Below are 20,592 nucleotides of genomic sequence, written 5' to 3'. Positions count from 1 at the left end.
CCTCATGAATGGGATTAGTGTCCTCATAAAGGGACCCCAGAGAGCTCCCTCTCTCCCTCCATAATGTAAGGACATAGCAAGATGGAGTCTGTGAACCAGGAAATGGGCTCTCACCAGACACCAATTCTGCCAGATCCTTGATCTTGAATTTCCAGCCTCCAGATCTGTGAGAAGTAAATGTGTGTTGTTTAAGCCAGCCAGTCTGTGGGGCTTTGTTATAACAGCCCAGACTAAGGCAAGGATCCAATCCAGGATCCCACATTTCCTTTCCATGTCTTGGTCTCCTCACTCTGTGATGGTTCCTCAGTCTTTGTCTTTCCTGACACTTTTAAAGAGTACTGCCAGTTATCCTGGTAGAATGTCTCTCAACTTGGGTTCATTTGGTATTTGCTTTGATTAAACTGAGGTCCATTTTGGACAGGAATTCCACGGAGGTGCCACTGAGAATGTCCTTCTCTGCATCCCGTTGGTGGCTCCATGGTGTCACTGTCTCATTTTTCGCGACGTTGACTTGATCACTAGGCTAAAGATGGTGTCACCACTGTAAAATTACTACTTTCCCTTTGTAACTAATATGTATCTTGGGGGTGGAAATACTTTGAGACAACGCAAATATCTTGTTTCTCAACATACGTTTCCCCCACCAGTTTTTAGCAGCGATCCACGGATCTTGGCTGTAACAATCATGAGGTGTTTGCTCAGCGGTGATCTGTGATTTCCCTCATTCTGCCTACATGTATTAATCTGAATATTAGTGGTGATCTTTTATTTCCTTCACTCCTTCTACATGTACGAACTGGGGGAGCTGAAGGGTCAATCACTTGCCTAGTGAGGGACGAATGGACCCTAAACCAAGGAACCTGTTCCAATTTCACGCACCGCAAGACCCTCGCTGTACTTCCAAGCCCCGCCCCAAGATGGCGGCCCGGGCCGGAGGGGCGGGGCGCTCCGGATCACGTGGTCGTGTCGACGCCGACGGCGCCTCCGGCGGAGGCCCCACTTGTCCCTCGCAGCATTCCGTCTGTCGTCCCTACCCAGCGAACCTGATCCCAAGATGGCGGCGCCCAGCAGAAGAAGGAATGGCGGCGGCGGCGCCGTGAGATTCTGGGCCGCGCTGCTCCTGGTGGCCGTGGCGCTGAGGCCGGCACGGACGGTGTCTGAGCCCACGACGGTGGCCTTTGACGTGCGGCCCGGCGGCGTGGTGCACTCCTTCTCCCAGAACGTGGGCCCTGGGGTATGTGCCTCAGTCACCCCGGGGACTTGAGCAATGGTGCAGGCGGGGGCAGGGCCTGGGGAGGGGGCGCGGACCGGCGGGGCGGGGTCTTGGGGGAGGGGGGGGAAACGAACCGGAGGGGGCGGGGCCTGAGGGGTCGCGGACCGGCGAGGGTAGGGCCTGAGGATGGAGGGCGGGACTTGGTAGCGAGGCCTGACAGAACTAAGAACGGGGGCGGGGCTCCTGGGAACTGGTGGCTTTGGGAAGGCTGGGTCACTAGCCTCGTCCCTAATTCCTGTCTCATGCCCAGCGTGCCCAAGCAGCCCTATCCCCCAGACCCAGGTGACTCCCTCGCTTTTGGAGGGCAGGACGGGCCCAGAGATGGGGAGAGGGGAGCTGGAGGCTGATGGGCATATGCCTCCAGGGCCTGCAGAAGGTCGTCCCGCTGTAGCTCTGACCAGGGAGGAAATGGACAGGCGTTGCTCTTTCCTTCCATTGCACAAAGTCCCCCCGTCTTTTTCATTGAAATGTGGGGCCAGGCCCTCCTTACCTGGAGGTAGCAGGCCTGGGTCTAGTCTAGCCCGTCCCTAGCTTATTGGAGAAGTCGCTTCCTCTCCCAGTCTCCTTTTCCCTGCCTGTAACAACGATATCAATCATCAGTATTTGTTGAGTACTTCCTTATAACCAAAGGATATTGTGCCAAATTCTTTATGTGAGGCCCATTTTAAAGATGAAGAAACAGAGACTCAGAAAGCTTTGCACTTGTCCAAGGTCCACAGCGGAGCAGAGATGGGCCTCTAGGTGCCCCTGCTTCCGAAGTTCATGTTCCTAGACGGGTGGGTGCTGGAGGGGGGTGTGACCTCCCCCTTCCTGTTCTTCATCCCCCAGAAGCCATCTGGGTTGTTTGTCCTTACCCAGGATCTCCCAAGTAGGGAGACAGGTGCGGGAGTTCCAGATCTGCAGACACTGGAAGGCCTTGCAGGGCTGGCCTCCAGGGACATCGGCCAGAGGAATCTGGCTCCACCTCCTTTCTCTGAGTGCAGATACTCAAAAGCAGGATTTTCTTGATTCTGGATCTCAGAAGGACATCCTGAGACCCTGTACTTCAAGGACTAACGATTATCTCCTACCGAGACTTTTTTTTCCTTCCATTCTCTAGGACAAATATACCTGTGTGTTCACCTACGCATCTCAAGGAGGGACCAATGAGGTGAGTTGTTCAAAATTCTACGTGGTTGGGCTTCCCTGGTGGCGCAGTGGTTGAGAGTCCGCCTGCCGATGCAGGGGACACGGGTTCGTGCCCCGGTCCGGGAAGATCCCACATGCCGTGGAGCGGCTGGGCCCGTGGGCCATGGCCGCTGAGCCTGCGCGTCCAGAGCCTGTGCTCCGCAACGGGAGAGGCCACAACAGTGAGAGGCCCGCGTACCGAAAAAAAAAAAAAAAAAAAAAAAAAATTCTACGTGGTTTAGTATGACAATATCCATTGTCATACAGAGGTGCTCTCTAGGGGACACTGGACATCAGACTATTCTTACCTAACCCATAAAAGACAGTGCTTAAGTTACATAATGACGGCAGATTCCATTCATAATTCCACGGAGTGAACAAATGTCTGGACAGAAGGAGGGACATGAGGTGTGACTCTGCCATTCCCATTAGTCTCTATTAAGGGTCTTGTGTTCATTTTCTGTGCTGAGTAACAAATTATCACAGACTGAGCAGCTTAAAACAACACCCATTTATTATCCCACGGTTCTGGAGGTCAGAAGTCCCGGTCGGCTCAGCTGGATGCTTCACAAAGTGACACTCAAGGTGTCAGCTGGGCTGGGTGTTCACCTGCAGGCTCTGGGGAGAACCCTCGTCCAGACACATTCCAGTTGTTAGCAGAATTCAGTCCCTTTTGGTGTGAAACTGAGGTCCCTAGTTCCTTGCTGGCTGTTTTCTCCAGCTGGAGGCAGAAGAAGAGGTAAGAGAGATTCGAAGCATGAGAAGGACTTAGTGCACCACAGCTGGCTTTGAGGGACCACGTGGGAGGGAGGATGTGGCCTCCAGGAGCTGAGAGCGGCCCCCAGCTGGCAGCAAGGAAAGGAGGGCTTCAGTCCTCCAACTGCAAGGAATGAATTCTGCTGCAACCACATGAGTTGGAAGAGAACCCAGAGCTCCAGGTGGGAATGCAATCTGGCTGACACTTTGCTGTCAGCTTATGAGACTGAGCAAAGGACCCAGCCCCACCACGCCTGGACTTCTAACCTACAGAATTGTGAGCTAATGAATGGGCATTGCTTTTTTTTTTTTTTTTTTTTTAAATTTGTTTATTTATATATATATATATATATATATTTTTTTTTTTTTTTTTTTTTTTTTTTTTTTTGGCTGCGTCAGGTCTTTGTTGCCGCGCACGGGCTTTCTCTAGTTGCGGCGGGCAGGGGCTACTCTTCATTGCGTACGCAGGCTTCTCATTGCGGTGGCTTCTCTTGAGGAGCACGGGCTCTAGGCGCGGACTTCAGGAGTTGTGGCACGTGGGCTCAGTAGTTGTGGCTTGTGGGCTCTAGAGCGCAGGCTCAGCAGTTGTGACACATGAGCTGAGTTGCTCTGTGGCACGTTGGATCTTCCCGGACCAGGGCTTGAACCCTTGTCCACTGCATTGGCAGGTGGGTTCTTAACCACTGCGCCACCAGGGAAGTCCGGCACAGCTTTTAATGCTACTAAATTTGTGGTAATTTTTCACACAGTGTAGAGTTGAATGAGGCCCCCCCATAAATATATGTCCACATCCTAATGCTTTGAACCTGTGACTTTTTAGAAAAAGTCTTTGTAGATAAAATTAAGTTAAAGATCTTGAGATGAATAGATTATCCTGGATTACCCGGGTGAGCCCTAAATCCAGTGGCACACATCCTTATAAGAGACACACATGGGAGATTTGATAAAAAGAAGACACGCAGAGGAAAAGGCCATGTGAAGATGGAGGCAGAGGTGGAGTGATGTGGCCACAAGCCACGGGACACCTGGAGCCACCAGAAACTGGAAGATGTAGGAAGGATTCTCCCCTGGGGTCTCCAGAGGGAACACGGCCCTTGCCCACACCTTGATTTTGGACTGCTGGCCTCCAGACTGTGAGAGAACAGATTTCAGCTGTAAGCTACCAAATTTGTGGTGATTTGTTCCAGCAGCCCCAGGAAACGAATACACACAGCAATAGATTACTGTTACGGCCAGTAATGCACCATTACAGATAAATACTCTGAGGATAAAATACTGTTGTTAAATTTTGGCTAGACACCGCCGCTTGGTTCTGTCTGAAGGGAGGGCAGCACACGTGTTTGAGAAGAGACACAAAACAGACTTTCTCCTCGTGATTGTTAAAAAGAATGAAAGATAATTGAAAAGGAAGAATTAATTGTCACTGCGAAAGTCAGTGTAAAGCATCTTTTGTACCCCTAAATTGTGCTTTCCTCCCCAACCCTCAGACTGTAGGGAACACTGCTGTCCTTCCAGAAGAGTCTATGGCACTGTGTCCCCTAACAACAGAGAGTCCCAGAGATGGAGGCTGCCTGGGGACTGCTCCCTGTTTGCCTGCCACGTGCCTGCCCCTCCCAGCATCCTGGTTCTGAGTCCATCTCTTCCCCCCTCCACTCCCCGACTCAGGGCAGCACATTAAAATGGGCAAGAGTGGGAGTTCCCTGGGTCCAGTGGTTAGGACTCGGCACTGTCACTGCCGTGGCCCCAGGTTCGATCCCTGGTCAGGGAACTAAGATCCTGCAAGCTGGGCAGTGCGGCTGAAAACAAAAAAAAAAACAAAAAAGGGTGAGAGTGAGTCTGCCCGCTCCACCGGGCACTGCTGACTTTAGAGGTGGGGTCGCTCTCTGTGGGGGGCCATCCTGGGCAGCCTCCCTGGCCCCCACCCACTCGATGCCAGCAGCCACCCCACCCACTGTGCGCTGGGGGACAAAAGGGTCCCCAAGTGAAAACCACTGGGCAAGAGTGACATGAAATGCACTCCTTATTTTGGATATTTCCAGTTTGTAAGTAAAAGTAAATGATTCTGAGCAACAGTATTTTATTTCATTTATTTATTTTTTTGGCCACACCACGTAGCATGTGGGACCTTAGTTCCCTGACCAGGGATTGAACCGGCACCCCCTGCATTGGAAGTGCGGAGTCCTAACCACTGGACCGCCAGGGAAGTCCCCCAGCAACAGTATTTTAACAAAATGTAGCAAACGCCTGGTGACACCCTTCCCAGCAGTGTCACCAGGGGGTGGCAGCTCTGCTGGGAAGCATCGCCGCCCTTCCCCCTGCCTCCAGGACAGCAGGCGTCCTGCGATCATCCGCCCCTTCCTTGGCCACCTCCAGGCCTTGCTGCTTCTCCAGGTGGTCCACTCCACTGTGGGATGGTGACAAGTGGTGGAACATTCTCCCTTGGTCCAGGCCCCTTGGTCCAGCCGTGCCCTGCCACGAGCTCCAGATCCATCCCAAAGCGCCTTCCTCCCCCAGTCAGCCCTTTCCATGCCTCCTTTGTTGTGTAGATGGTCAATTCATTATACAATAAAATTGTGATAGCACCATCGCCTTGGTGTTTGTCGGGCGGCCCGCAATGTGCTGAGACAGATACACATCTCCTTTCCTCTTCAGAACTCCAGGAGGCTGTCCTTATCCCCGCCTCACACACGAGGACACGGTGGCCCAGAGGCTGAAGACTGCCCTGGCTCCCCCAGCTGGGACGTGACCAAGGTCCCCAAGGCGCAGGCCCCTGACTGCCGCCCTGAACCAGGACACGCCCCGCATCACCAGCAGCTCGGAAAAGAACGCCCGCGCCTCCCTAACGGGACCCTTGGGATGGACAGTCCACTGCAGCGTTGGGGGAGAGAGCTAGGCTCACTCTTGGAAAGGTGGCTGGGTCACAGATTCTAAAACCAGTATGGGGCTTGATTCTCCCGTTTCGGATGAGGGGATTGATTCATCCTCAAGAAACACCTAAGAGCACAGCAGACATGTCCAGCACTGACTTGTTCTGGCAGCACCAGCCTAGAACTGTGATCATCAGACACCACGGGCCGACTGCAGAGCTGCGTGAACCCAACGGTGTGACCCATGGGCTCTCTGGCTGCTGGCCTGCCGCCCGCTTAGGAGCAAACAGCCGGCCGGATTCTCAGCAAACGTGCAGGGGCCGTCCAAGATGTTCTCCGGGATCTGCTTGACCATACTTGGGGGCCCTGCCAAGATGCCCATCGGAGCAGCTGGAACGGAAGCCCCAGAGGCCCAAGTGGCGCTTCTCTAGAGCCATCGTCAACAGAGGGGAAATGGGTCTGTGGTCTGGGCTCCCAGGGGGCCCGGGATGCAGGCTGGGCTTGGGGAGAGCCGGAGGCCAGGCTGCTTTGACAGTGGTTCGTTTCTCCAGAGGGTCACCTGAGAGGCTGGCTGGTGCCGGGTGACAGCAGGCACAGGGTTATTCATCATCTCAGCGCCGGCCAGGATCCTGAGCAGCCAGAGAGCTCGTCCAAGGTTGGCGGGAATGCGGCCCCTTGGGAAGACTGGCCCTTTCTCATCAAGTTAAACAAACGACCCCATGCTTCCGATCCTCAGTATCTCCCCGTTAGAAATGAAAACTTATGTCCACACTAAGCTTGTATGTGAATGTTCATAGCAGCCTGATTCATAATAGCCAAAAAGTGGAAACAACCCAAGTGTCCCCCAGCTGATGATGGATAAACACAATGTGGTCCCTTCACACACGGGCGCATCACTCAGCCATAAAAAGGAGAGAAGCACTGACACTCGCTACAACGTGGATAGACCCTGAGAACACGATGCTCAGTGAGAGAAACCAGACACAGAAGGACCCAGAGTGTGTGATTCCATTGATGGGAAACGTCCAGAACAGGCAAATCCACAGACACAGAGAGTGGGTTCGTGGTTGTTGGGCTGGGGGAGGAGATGGGGGTGTGCCTGCTCATGGGAACGGGACTTCTTTGGGGGGTGATGAGAACTAGATACAGGTGATGGTTGCACAGCTCTGAATACACTAGGAAGCATTAAAGCATGCACTTTAAAAGAGCATATCGTCTATACATGTTTTATTTTTTAATATAAATTTATTTATTTATTTTTGGCTGCGTTGGGTCTTCGTTGCTGCGCGCGGGCTTTCTCTAGTTGTGGCAGGCGGGGCCTACTCCTCATTGTGGTGCGCAGGCTTCTCATTGTTGTGGAGCACAGGCTCTAGGCGTACGGGCTCAGTAGTTGTGGCACGCGGGCTTAGTTGCTCCGCGGCACGTGGGATCTTCCCAGACCAGGGCTTGAACCCACCCACGTCCCCTGCATTGGCAGGAGGATTCTTAACCACTGTGCCACCAGGGAAGCCCCATATTGTATGTTATGTAAACTCTTTCTCAATAAAGCTGTTAAAGGTAAGTGAATTATTGATATACATGTAGCCACATGGGTGAATCTGATATTCATTAGGCTGAGTGAGACTGACCGGCACAGGAGACCATGTCCTGTGTGATTCCACTCAGGTGGCGTTTTGCAAAGGCACAACTATGCGGACAGAGCAGATCAATGGTTACTGGGAATTTGCAGGAAGGGGTTGACTCCGGGGGGATGGAGGAGAGATAACTGGGAAGATGGAACTGATCTGTGTCTTGACTGGGCGGTGGATACACAGTGTGTGCATTTGTCAAAACTCATAGAACAGACACTGAAATGGGTCCATTTCACCATCTGTTACTTGTCTCCTAATAATAAATAATAGTGGTTACCAATTACCTGTCCTCGATTACACCCGGCCACTTAGATCCTGAGCTCCCTAGCCTCGCAGAGAAGGTCACAGAGGCTCGGGCTGAACAGGCTGCCCCAGAACACACCCCCGTGTGAGTGTCTGATGCCAAAACCTGAGCCTTACCAAGGGCACCACCCCAGCCTGCGGCCTCGAGACCAAGGTCAAGTTCATATAACAAGACCACTCAGAGGGATGTTGACCCTATTGCTAAGAAGCTCTTGGTTTTAATTTTGTTTGCGTTCATAATAAAAAAAAAATGTTTAAATGTTTGCCTCGGGACTTCCCTGGTGGTCCAGTGGTTAAGACTTCAAGCTCCCAATGCCGGGGGGTCCAGGTCCGATCCCTGGTCGAGGAACTAGATCCCGCATGCATGCCAACTAAGACCCGGCACAGCCAAACAAACAAACAAATAAATAAATATTTTTTTTTTAAAAGAAGCCTCACTTTCATGAATCTTTTAAGAGCTATGGAAAACCATCCCAGATATATTTCACAGCGTAAAACTGTTTCCGGGTGCTCAGAGGCCTGGAGCCTTGGGCAGGAGTTTTTAAATAGAAAATAAATGTGTTGGGCAGGTCCCCTTGCCATGCCTGCCCTGAGTAATTGGCTTCTACCTTCATGCTGCAGGCAAAAGACTTCCAAGTCACCATTTACTCCCATTATAATTAACATACAAATGGCCTTATTTCTATTAATGGAAAAGCTCTGGCATTTAACCAGATGATCAGCAATCGGAGTCCACCTTTACTTTCAGGAGAGGACGGGACACTCATTTTCCTAGCAAAATGCAAAAACGCCGTAGGTCACCAGACCTTGCGTTTGGCCGGGTTTTCAGAGGCCCTGAAAATGAGAATAAACTGGTAGTGGTGTGTTTTGGAACCATTAAAAAAAAATTTTTTTTTTTTTTTTAGCGGTAACGTGGGCCTCTCACCGCTGTGGCCTCTCCCGTTGCGGACCACAGGCTCTGGACGCGCAGGCTCAGCGGCCATGGCTCACGGGCCCAGCTGCTCCACGGCATGTGGGATCTTCCCGGACTGGGGCACGAACCCGTGTCCCCTACATCGGCAGGCGGACTCTCAACCACTGCGCCACCAGGGAAGCCCCACAGAACAATTTTTTTTTTAATATAATGTTTTTAAAAACCTAACACAGGGACTTCCCTGGCGGTCCAGTGGTTAGGACTCCACGCTTCCACTGCAGGGGCATGGATTCGATCCCTGGTTGGGGAACTAACATCCCGCATGCTGTGTGGCTAAAAAAAATAAAAATAAAAAAGCTAACACACGTCATTCAAAAAGAAAAAAACATAAAAAGCTCTCCAGCGCCTTCTGTTGGCCCAGTTCCCACCCACGTCCTACATGTAACCGGGGTTATTAAAATCTTGCATCTTCTCTGAGGATTGCTCTATGCTTATGCAAGCAAGCATGGGTGTATTGTCTTTCCTTCTTTTATTTTTGTTATCTTTCCCAATAGACTTTATTTTTTACAGCAAAATGGAGCGGAAGGCACAGAGATTTCCTGTATACCCCTGCCCCCCAACCATCGCCCACCAGAGTGGGACTTTTGTGACAGTCATTGATGAACCTACACGGACCCGTCATCACCCCAAGTCCAGAGTTGCCATCAGGGTTCACTCCTGGTGTGGTGTGTGCCGTGGGCTTGGACAGACATACAATGATGGCGAGGCTGTGTGTCCTGGACTGACCTGCCTGTCCTCTCTCCCCAGAAGTGGCAGATGAGTCTGGGGACCAGCGAAGACCACCAGCACTTCACCTGCACCATCTGGAGGTGAGCGAGAGTGCGGTGGTGGGATCTCCTCCCGGACGAGACACCTTCGCTCTGGGCGGTACCCATACTGACGGCGTCCTGCGCCCCTGGAGGGTCGCAGGCGGGAGAGGGGGTGCCATCCTGTTTGGGACTTGAGGGCAAGGAGGGCTTCCCAGGGAAGCACGTTGACACTGAGGCTGAGAGGGGGCGGTGGGGGGGACTGGGAGGTGGTGTGTAGGCAGTGGCCGCAGCCCCGGGAGCGGGGCCGGGCTCCCCAGACGCCACCCCCTTCATGGTCACCTCAGTCACATTCCTTGCTCAAGGGCTTCATCTCCCGCCGTGCCCACCCTTCTCGTAATCCCACTTCCTGGAGCCCAGCTCCATGAGCCCGAGAACGGGGTGCTGGGCCCTCTGACGGGGAGGAGGGTGATGGAGCTTCACCAATTCCTGGCCCTTCTCCCCTGGGCCTCACGGCCTGGAATGTGTCGCCCGAGCAGAACAGATTTCTCAAGCATTTGCCACGCGCCTAACATAGAAGTCCCAGCCGCGTCCTCACCCTTATGGGACCGGGGTCAGATGGGGACAGATCATAGGGGACGACGGATCAAGAAGCGGGACACGTTAGAGAGCAGCGACAGCAACATTTAGTTAAAGAACACGCTTGCAGGCGTTGGTGCAGAATCCCCGTCTCCTGCTCGATGCGGTACAAACCGCAGGCACTTTAGTACCAAGTATTGTTGGGGAGCTTCTCGTGGGGGCAGAAGCCCTGCGTCCTCAACATGCTACTGCCAGCCCCGCTGAGAGGGGAGACCCTGTCTGTGCCCCTTCCCAGCCTCAGAGAGAAGCATCCCAGAGGCAAGGAGCCGGAGTGGGGGGCTCCCTAATTACAGGTTAGTAATCAGGGCTGCATCCCCCCGCCAGTAGACCACCGTCTCACACAGACTCGTGAGCACCAGCCCTCCACCTGGGCACAGACAGACCCAGGCCTCACTGGCTCAAAGCGGGGTCCTCAGCCCGCACAGCCTCTTAGCTGACCACCCAGCGGCCCCCCAAGGACACGCTCAGCCCCAGACACCCTGCTGTTCCTAGTTGACCCCCATACTTCCCACCCCCGGGATGTGGCCCGGCCTCACCCCTAGTGCACACCTGGGATGTTGTCCACTGGATGAGAAGTGTTCTGTGAGTGGATGTGAGAGGCCCTGTTCTAGAACAGCTCCTACCCAGAAGGGGAAAGAGGCTTGTCCATCAACGAGCCGGAAGAGCATCCTGGCAAAGAGGAAAGAGTGGATCATATTGAGGGCGCCCCATCCGTCCTTCCCAGAAATGCCTGGCAGCAGATCCCACCTTGGAGAGCGGGGGGGCACGCAGCCCTGGGCTGACCCCGTCGCCCGACCTTTCTTCGCAGGCCCCAAGGCAAGTCCTACCTGTACTTTACGCAGTTCAAGGTGGAGGTGCGGGGTGCTGAGATCGAGTACGGCATGGCCTACGTGAGTGTCACCTGCACATGGGGTGGCCGCCTGGCTGGGCCACCATGGACTGCAACTTGGAGACCCCGGGGGTGCGGGGTGGGGGAATGAGGAGGTGGACACCAAGCCCTTAGAGGGAGGCCTGGAGGCGCGGGGGGCCGGGGTTACGGTGCCCAGAGGGAAACCCGGCTGACCCCCAGAGACACCTGGCCTCCCTCCTGTAAGGCCCGCCGGCCTCCCACCAGTGCCCCCTGCTGGCAAAGCCAACAGGAAGTCGGGGGCAAGGGGGCTCAGCCCTGGGACAGGGGCAGCAAGGGCGGAAGTTGGCCCAGGGGGCAGGTGGGCGGCTCATTGGTGTCGGGAGGGCCCCACACCCCTTGCTCCAGTGACCTGTGGTTCACAGCCCAGCCAGCACCTTCTGCTGCGCTCCTGACCCCCACGGCCCCTCCAGAGCCCAGCCACTCTGCAGAGCCCACCCCTGCTTCTCCATCTGGGTTAGAAACAGTTTGAAAATCACCTTATCAGTCCAAGAAGCAGAACCAGTAGGAGACAGGCCTTAAGAGATTCACTGCCAGGAATCGGCTTCCACTGTGGGAGCCTGGCTTTGGGGGTTTCCTCCAGGGAAGCCTCAGCTCTGCCCTGAAGGCCCTCCCCCGATTGAATCAGGCCCACCCAGATCCCCGAGGATAATCTCTTTTACTTAGAGTCACCTCAGGATGAGCCTCTGTCACATCTACAAAATTCCCTCCCAGCAACCCCAGCAAGGGTCTGATTGTATAATGGGGACTGTGGCCGCTCCAATGACACATCAGACTGTCCATCAGACTGTTAACTAATCGCTCTCTGGGGTCCCTTCTTACTTTGAAACTCTAAATTTTTACTGATTTGAAAAAGACACAATTCTGCTGTTTAAAAATTACATGCAAGAGACTGCCATGCTAGTGTCATTTCCATAAATTAACTAAAAAAAATTCCCTTCAATTTGCAGGGAAGGCATGAAGTTTTAAGCTAGTTGACAATCTCTTAAGTGGATTAACCCACTGCTTCTGCTGGATTCTCTTTTATGTGCTTAAAAAAGCATCTCGCGGCTCCAGCAGAAGCATGCAGCTCTAGTCTCTGCTGCTCTGCAAAGCAAAGCGAGCCGTGTTCCTTCCTTATTAGAAAAGTTTCCACTTGTTCCCTTTCAGTCGAAAGCTGCTTTTGAAAGAGAGAGTGATGTGCCCCTGAAAGACGAGGAATTTGAAGTGACCAAAACAGCAGGTACGTAGAGGGGTTTGTGGAGCTGGAATCTAGGTTCTCAAGCAGGGAGGGGGCGAGAGAGGGGACAAGACCCCCGCTAGAGGGCGATCCAGGGGCCCTGTGGTGAGAGGAGGCTGCCATCCCTAAACAGCTTCCGCAAAGGGCCACCTAGTAAATATTTTCAGCTTTGGGGTCCCCTTTGAAACAACTCGACCCAGTCCACATAAGGCAAAGTCAGCCATAAGCCACTAGTCAGTGAATGGGGGTGGCTGCCTTCTAATAAAACTTTATTTCGTGAACACTGAACTGTGAATGTCATAGCACTTTCCCATATCACAGGATGCCATTTTTCCTTTGATTTTTCTTAAAGCTATTTGAAAATGTAGAAACCACCCTTCGCTCACAGGTGGCAGGCACACTTGCCCAATCCCTAGCAGAGAACGGAGAGCATGAGAGTCTGTCCTCGGAGAGCTGCGTCCTGGGACACTCAGCTCCATAGGAGGCCAGGGAGCAGGGGGCCGCGGGGTCTGACGCCGACACAGCCTGGCCGTCCTGGGCTCCGTGACAGCTTCAGGCAGCACAGTCGGGACCTTGTGCATGCATGACACGGGAGGCGGGGGTCACCTCCTGGGGCCCCGAGACCCCCATGGCCTCTGACCCCATTCAGCTGTAGCCATGCAGGCCAGATGCCGAGCAGAAAGAGGGGCGGTAGGCACCCGAGTTGGGGCTCAGCGTGCGAGAGCAAGTGGGGGGACGAGTGAGTGAGACAGTGAACGCGGGGCTGAGCCGAGTCGGGGGGCCCCGAGGGTCCTGAAGGACGGGAGAGAGATGAGGTGAGGAACCCATGTGGCCGTGGACGTCACCAGGCACCAGAGGGGAGGGGAGAGGAAGGGAGGGGAGTGGGCGGCACGAGCGGGGCTTTTAGGAGGGCCTGGAAGGAGGCCCGACCTGCCCGCAGGTCCTCCAGGTGGGGGCAGGGGCCCATTTAGAGTGGAGATCAAGGACAGAGGGGATGGGGTTGCTGCAGACCCTGAGCCCCAGGGACCATAGATGGTGAGGATGGACAGGGAGTGGGGGGCAGGCTGGGTGTGCAGAGCGGGGGGCAGCCAGGTTCCCTGACCCTGCCTGAAGAGCGTCAGACAAGTTTGCCAGTGCAAACCTCCAAACCCCAGCCATTCTCAGTGTGGCAAAAATGACCACGGCTCTTCCCACGTCGACATCTCCCATGGCCTCCCACTGCTCTCAGGACAGGCCCACAGCCTCCCTGCCTTTCTCCTACCCCTCACCCGTAAGACATCCAGGGCCAGGGGCCTTTCCCTGTGGAGTCCACTTGGAGACTGCTCCCCTGCCTTGCCCTGCTCCCATCGTTGCCCACACCCGGCTCAGGACCCGGAGGATTTGCGGAGGCAAGGGCTGACCAAGGGTTTCTTCTTTTGCAGTGTCCCACAGGCCCGGGGCCTTCAAGGCTGAGCTGTCCAAGCTGGTGATCGTGGCCAAGGCGATACGCAGTGAGCTGTGACCAGGAGCCCCTTTGAGGGCGGCTTTTCCTCATCTCCGCTGAAGGAGCTGGGCCCCATGAGTGCCCAGTACTTGTTTTCTCGGGGGGTGGGGGCTGTTAATTTTCTGCCCAGGCTGATGTTGCCCCGTTCAGAGGGCTTCGCAGGGCAGCTGAGGCCCCAAGGCAGAGTCCGGAGGGCCAGGACTCTCCTGGCTCCCACCTTCCCCTCCCCATGAGGAGTGTGGCTCTGAGACCCACTGCTCTTCTTATCAGAAGAGGCGTCAGGGCACAAGGTGGGGCTCACAGGGGTCACAGCTTTTCTGAAGCCAGCAACGTCTCCCCTGGATCAGGCCAGGCTCCGAGATGCTCCTGGGGAGAGCCATCCTGCTGCTCTCTGACCCTAAGCCAACTGTTTTCTTGTCATCCCCTAGGGGACCAACTTTCAGACTAACTGGGCAGAAGTGAAATGTTCTTTCATATTTAAATAAATAAGACAGTTAAAAAGTAACCACACAGTCTTGGCATCTGGCGCTGGTGCCCACCTGGCTGGGCACGTGGGGCTGGGGGCCCCTACTTCCCTTCGCTGCTGGAGACGGGTTAGCTGCATCACCCTGGGCACAGGGACTTTTCTGCAGGCACAGACGTGCGGGTCCTGAGGCAGCTGGACCTCGCCGAGCCCATGTGGCCACGCCCAGCAGAGGGTGAGCGCTCCAGGGCAGACCTGCTCTTCTGCATCCTGTGGTTGGCTCTGCTTATTTTTTTTTTGAGGTCGGATTGCAGCTCGGTGACTTTAAAAAAGAAACAAAAACCCGCAAGCAAACCAAAATAACGATATCCCCAAAGGCCTCAGCCACTCAGGGGAGCCTGGTCTCCCAACAGCAGGGCCTGGGAGTCTGACTCCCACTGGACTGTCACCCTGACCTCTGACTGAGGAAAGAAACCATGTGGCCATGAAGCGGGTCCTTGATCAGAATCACCAAGTCGGGTCGACTGAGGCCTCTCTGTCCCTGTCACTCACCTGGCCCTCCCTCATGCCACCCAGGAGCCCGGTGCTGCTGTGACCCCACCTGCCCTGGGGCCTCAGTGGTGCTGGTGTAGGAATGGCTCCAGAGAGAGGCGCAAGCAAGATGAACAGCTGTTCTCAGAATCACTGAAGGGGACCTTGGGCCCACGGTACTCGGGGCAGGGGCGGGGCACCAGCAGCCTCAGTGGTCAAGCGCACACGATCTGCACCACACCTCGTGAGCAGCTCTGGAGGCACACACGTCCTCGGGGAGGCTCGCTCCACCGAGCACGGCGACCTGCAGTTCTCAACAGGGCCCAGGAGATGATTGCCCAGGGCCTCCTGCAAAAACCAGGCAGCTGGACACAGGCGGAGACGATGGTGCACCCTGGGCCCTGAGGTGTGTGAGGGCCAGACCCTGGCTGAGAGGGATATTGATTCTCCTGTGGTCAGCCTCGAGTCACTTACCACTTCCAAGTACTGGGCACCAGCAGGGATGCAGAGCGGTAGGTGCAATGTGCTGGGACACAGTAGGGCACCTCTGGACACAGAGAAGCTTCCCCTTTACTCCATGTGATGTGTGCGTGTGCCTTTATGGAGCTTTCTGGTGAGCGAAGCCACCCGGCCCCAGGACCTTTGGTCATGATGAGGAGCTGGACTGAGCCCTGCTTGGGCTGCAGAAGCCAAGCTCTGCCACCCCTGCTAGTCTGCTAGTCTGTCATCCAACGCAGCGGGAATCAAACCTGCCAGCAGGCTGTGGGTGTGTGACGTTTATGTGCAACCTTGATTCAAAAAGCAAAAACCCTAGGTGGGTGAGAGCAAACTGTCAGATGCTTTTATTTACATAGTTTTGTAGCGCTCTTTGGTTTTTTAAAATTAAATCTCAAGTGTATGAAAAGAGTCCAGACAGGTACAAAGCCTTATCACATGGATATATGCCTGCAGAGCAGAGGGCAGAGGATTTCATGTGGGGCTTCTCAGCGTAATCAAAATGCACGATTGTTCATTTGAAGATGTCTTTTGACCCAAGATAAGAGGGAAAGTTTGCCTTGGAAGTGGAGGGCAGAGGTAGGAACAGCTGGCTCCTGAGTGAAAGCCTTTGACTTTTTCAGAGCAGCAGAAACCAAACAGAGAAACGCTGCCCTGAATCTGGGGTCCTAATCTATCAGCCAGCCCCGCGTGCCGTGGAGAGGCAAAAGGGAGTGGTGGGGACTGTGGCAAAGCAAAGACGGGCAACCTCTATGCATCTTCACCACTGGGCAGTGCAGGCGCGTTTTCTAGAGAAACGCCAAGATCAAGATCGGGACGTGCAATTTCCTTGGTTTTAAGTGTTGGCAACTAATTCCAAATGTCTCAAACACTGGAGGGGGCTAAGCAAACCCATCTTCTTGCCTAATAAGGCCTGCAGGCCTCCTGTTGGCAGTCTTTTCCCTAAACAGACCAGGTTCTGCAAAAATAGACATCGTTCCCCCACTCCCCCCTGAGTGCCCAAAATAACCTTCCCAGCCCTGACATGGCCAGGCCTGCAGCCGGGTTTCGCAGTCTTTTAAAACCCATGCCCACTTCTGACAAATCACAAATACACTCCCACACCCCAACGTGTCCATCCACGCCCCAAGTTAAGAATCGCCGCACCAGCGTCGCCAAAGCCAAGAGTTGTTGAGCTTTGTTTCTGAGGCCTGTCTTATAAAAACAATTGTTTGTTTTCCAAATATGAAATCATCATTTAAAAACATGCACGCATCTCAGACAGCTTTCCCCTGACGCCCTGCATGGGGGGCACACTCCGTTCCTCTCCCACGTGGGAGTCTGGGCCACGATGCCAACCAGAGGGAGGAGGCGTCCTCACTGACACACCTGCACCCACCGCGGCCCTCGCGTGGCTCCCAGGGCCCATTTCCTGGTCTGCGGAACAAAGTACCCCAGCCTGGGAGGCTGAAACAACAGAAGCTTGTTCGCTCTCACCTCTGGAGGCCTGAGATCAAGGGGTCGGCGGGGCGTTCCCTCTGAGGGCTGCTCCAGGCTCTCTCCCAGCTTCTGGGGGTGGCTGGCAGTCTTTGGTGTTCCTTGTCGTGCAGACACCTCCCCCCAGTCTCTACCGCCACCTTCATATAGCATTGTCCTCTGAGTCTGTGTCCAAATGTCCCCTTCTCATAAGCACGCCACTCAGAGTGGATTAGCCACCCTCGCTCCAGTATGAACTCAACTAATTACATCTGCAATCACCCTATTTCTAAATAAGGTCATATTCAGAGGCCCTGGGGCTTAGGACTTCGAGGAACTTGGGGCGGGGGAACAGCTCACTGTGTAACACTCCCTTTCTCCTGGTTCCCCACGACCCTCTCTGCGGGAATGCAAAAGCCCAGGCAACATGATGAAGTGGGAAGCCGCCAGCTGTCAGAGACACCAAGTGATTTGAGGGGTTCAGACCGGTGGCTCAAGGGTTATTGTGCAGACGGTGCGCCAGAGCAGGCAGTGGTCTCCAGGTGCCCCGGGAGGCCGCTGGCGCAGGCCGTGCTGGGCTCCACGCTGAGTTCCTCTCCCCACGGAGACTGGGCCGGAGGAGAGGTGCCCTGGGTCCTTAGAGCTGCAGAGACGGGCGCGCGTGTGTGTGTGTGTCTGTGTGTGCGTTGGGGGCGCTGGTTTTGGCCAGAGTCAGACTGGGAGAAAAGAGGTTAAAAACCCCCTCGCAAGCCCCGCCCCCAGCGGGAAGCCGGAACGAGGAGGTCGGAGGTCAGGTCGGAGGTCATATGCTCTCCTCGTCCAGCAGCCGGGTGAGACCCTCGCAGATCCTGCGCAGGTGGGAGCGGTAGGGCTCAGCCGGGCCGTAGAGCGCGGCGAGGAAGTCGCAGTCAGCCAAGTGGCCGAACACGTGGTTGATGCGGCCGTGGGACTTGGCGGTCAGGTGCGCGCCCGCCGCCTGGTGCAGCAGGTCCCGGCACTCGAGCAGGGCGGCGGCCAGGACGCGCCGGTCGAAGGTGAAGTCCACCTGGTGGAAGCTGACGGCGGTCATGGCCAGGCGGCGCGCCTGCTGCCGGAAGCGCTGCAGCCGCGCCAGCTCCTCGCCGCCCAGCTGCCCGCTGCGGAGCAGGACGCCCAGCTTCACGGCCACCTTGACCAGGTTCTTGACCACCTTCTGGGCCTCCTTGCGGCTGCGGGTGAACTCCTTGGTGGCGCGGTACAGCTCGTCCAGCACCTCGCTGCTGGTGTCGTCGATGAACGCGGCCGCCACCGCCCTGGATGCCATCTTGCTCAGGAGCTTCTTCTGGGCCTGGAGTGCCAGGCTTTTGGTGCTGAAGGTGTCCATCCGCCCTGCGTGGGGGTGGGGACACAGACCCGCCGTCAGCCCGCACGGCCCGGCTGCCAGGGGCTTGCCTGGGCGGGCCGCTAACGTTGGCGACCACTGTCTTCCCAATCCGGGAAATGGGCACACGCCACCAGCCTATCTCCAGGGGAGCCTGCGTGCCCATTCCACAGACCTACTGTGTGTGCCAGGACTGGGTGTACAGAGCCGGCCAGCGAGCCCCCGGGAACACAGCAAGTGCTGCCATCCGGGAAGCTGCAAGAGCCCACATAGCACGGGAACCCCAGCAGATCAAGAGGGCCGAGGCTGACCTCCTGGAGGAAGGGACAGGTGAGAAAATGGGGAGGGCATCCCAGGCGGGAAAGATCCCCATGCTCCAAGGCCTAGAGGAGGGAAATTCCAAGTAGAAAGAGCACAGAACGGCAGAAACTTGTGAAAAAAATAGCAAAAGCTATTTTTAGGAAAAGCTCGTTTAAAATATAGCATTCACACTGAAGAGATGATGACCCAAGGGACCCTAAGGGAATTTGTTTCTAAAAAAAAGTCAAAGGAATTAATGTGTAATGTTGAAATCTGGGCAGGGCCTTCTGTTATGGTTTATTACAGGATACTGAATCTAGTTCCCTGTGCTATACCATAGGACCTTGTTGTTTATCCATTCTGTATATACTCATTTGCATCTGCTAATCCCAAACTCCCAATCCTTCCTTCCCCTACCCACCCTCCCCCTTGGCAAACACAAGTCTGTTCTCTATGTCTGTGAATCTGCTTCTGTTTGGTAGCTAACTTCATTGGTGTCCTGTTTTAGATTCCACATACAGGTTTTATCATATGGTATTTGTCTTTCTTTTTGACTTACTCCTCTTAGTATGAGAATCTCTAGGTCCATCCATGTTGCTGCAAATGGCATTATTTCATTCTTTTTCATGGCTGAGTAATATTCCATTGTATATATGTACCACATCTTATTTATCCATTCATCCGTCGATGGACATTTAGGTTGTTTCTATATCTTGGCTGTTGAAAATAGTGCTGCTGTGAACATTGGGGTGTATGTATCTTTTCGAATTAGAGTTTTGTCTGGATATATGCCCAGGAGTGGGATTGCTGGATCATATGGCAACACTATTTTTAGTTTTTGAGGAACCTCTATACTGTTCTCCATAGTGGCTGCAACAATTTACATTCCCACTAATAGTGTAGGAGGGTTCTCTTTTCTCCACACCCTCTCTAGCATTTGTTATTTGTAGACTTTTTAATAATGCCCATTCTGACCAGTGTAAGGAGATACCTCATTGTAGTTTTGATTTGCGTTTCTCTAATAATTAGCAATGATGAGCATCTTTTCATGTTACCTGTTGGCCATCTCTGTGTTTTCTTTGGAGAAATGTCTATGTAGTCTTCTGCCCATTTTTTGATTGGGTTGTTTTTCGGTTATTGAGTTGTATGTACTGTTTGTATATTTTGGAAATTAATGGGCAGGGCCTTCTGAATCCCACTACTTGTGGTCCCTGGTACCAGCCCTGCAAACCCACTGTATCCTTGCTCTGAGTTGAGAAGGGGCTCAAGGTGAGTTATCACAGGGAGGGTCCAGCTTATCATTCCCTTCATCCTGCAGCTCCATGAGACAGGGTCCCAGCCCAGCCCCTGGGCTGTTCAGGGTGGAGAAGCCTAGGTACCAATCCTCCTGGCCTCCTCACCCCCTTGAGTTTACAACGGACATCCTGAGACCTTAGTCAGGCCCTGAATGAGTCAGGGGGCAGTGACCTGGGTGGGGGCTCCCCAGGGCCATTTGTGGGGTTTCTAGAAACGCATCACTCTGCTGATTGCTCTGATACAGAAATATTGACTTGCATCAGCTTCCGCCCAGGAAAGGGCCAGGGAGGTGGCCAAGGTGAATGGCAGGCTGGCTCTCTGGGAGAACACTAACCAGGCCTCCAGCCGCAGAAGCCTGGACCTCTGTTTGTCCCTTATGTCTGTCTCCTTTTGTCCTTCCTGCATGGCAGTCTTCCAGATCCCCCAGGCTCTGGAGGCTCCCCTTCCCACCACCTCCTTCCTGCAGTGCCAGAATTCTTCCTACATTGCACATCTGGGCTTAGCCCTTTCCTTGTAAGAACCAGCTGGCAGCTCCTCATGGCTCTCAGGACCAAAGCCCACACCTCATTCTGGCCCCTGCATCTTCCCTGGTGAGCTCCTATACATCCCCCAACACCTTGGCCCCCAAACCCCTGCCTCTTCTCTGGTGGACGCATATACATCCCCCAAAAGCCCTGGCCCCTAAGCCCCTGCCTCTTGCCCTCGCAGGTTCATCCCTCAGCTCAGCC

General features: G+C 54.5%; 2 protein-coding genes across 2 annotated transcripts; one reads left to right on the top strand and one right to left on the bottom strand.

Annotated features, from left to right (window-relative positions):
• Positions 1-981: 981 nt before the first annotated feature.
• On the top strand, positions 982-14,469 carry MYDGF (myeloid derived growth factor). Its single transcript, XM_082623699.1, has 6 exons — positions 982-1,234; positions 2,373-2,423; positions 9,718-9,779; positions 11,164-11,245; positions 12,412-12,484; positions 13,903-14,469. The coding sequence occupies exons 1-6, from the start codon at positions 1,055-1,057 to the stop codon at positions 13,980-13,982; spliced, it is 528 nt and encodes a 175-aa protein (XP_082479825.1). The 5' UTR covers positions 982-1,054; the 3' UTR covers positions 13,983-14,469.
• A 103-nt stretch (positions 14,470-14,572) lies between these two features.
• TNFAIP8L1 (TNF alpha induced protein 8 like 1) lies at positions 14,573-18,329 on the bottom strand. Its single transcript, XM_082623698.1, has one exon. It carries the CDS (start codon positions 18,269-18,271, stop codon positions 17,711-17,713), a length of 561 nt encoding a protein of 186 aa, XP_082479824.1. The 5' UTR covers positions 18,272-18,329; the 3' UTR covers positions 14,573-17,710.
• Between the last annotated feature and the right edge of the window lie 2,263 nt (positions 18,330-20,592).

Source organism: Mesoplodon mirus, assembly GCF_964341445.2.
Source record: "Mesoplodon mirus genome assembly, chromosome: 5".
Lineage (NCBI taxonomy): Eukaryota > Metazoa > Chordata > Mammalia > Artiodactyla > Ziphiidae > Mesoplodon > Mesoplodon mirus.
Note: the sequence above shows the minus strand (reverse complement) of the source record. Positions and strands in the feature narration are given on the sequence as shown.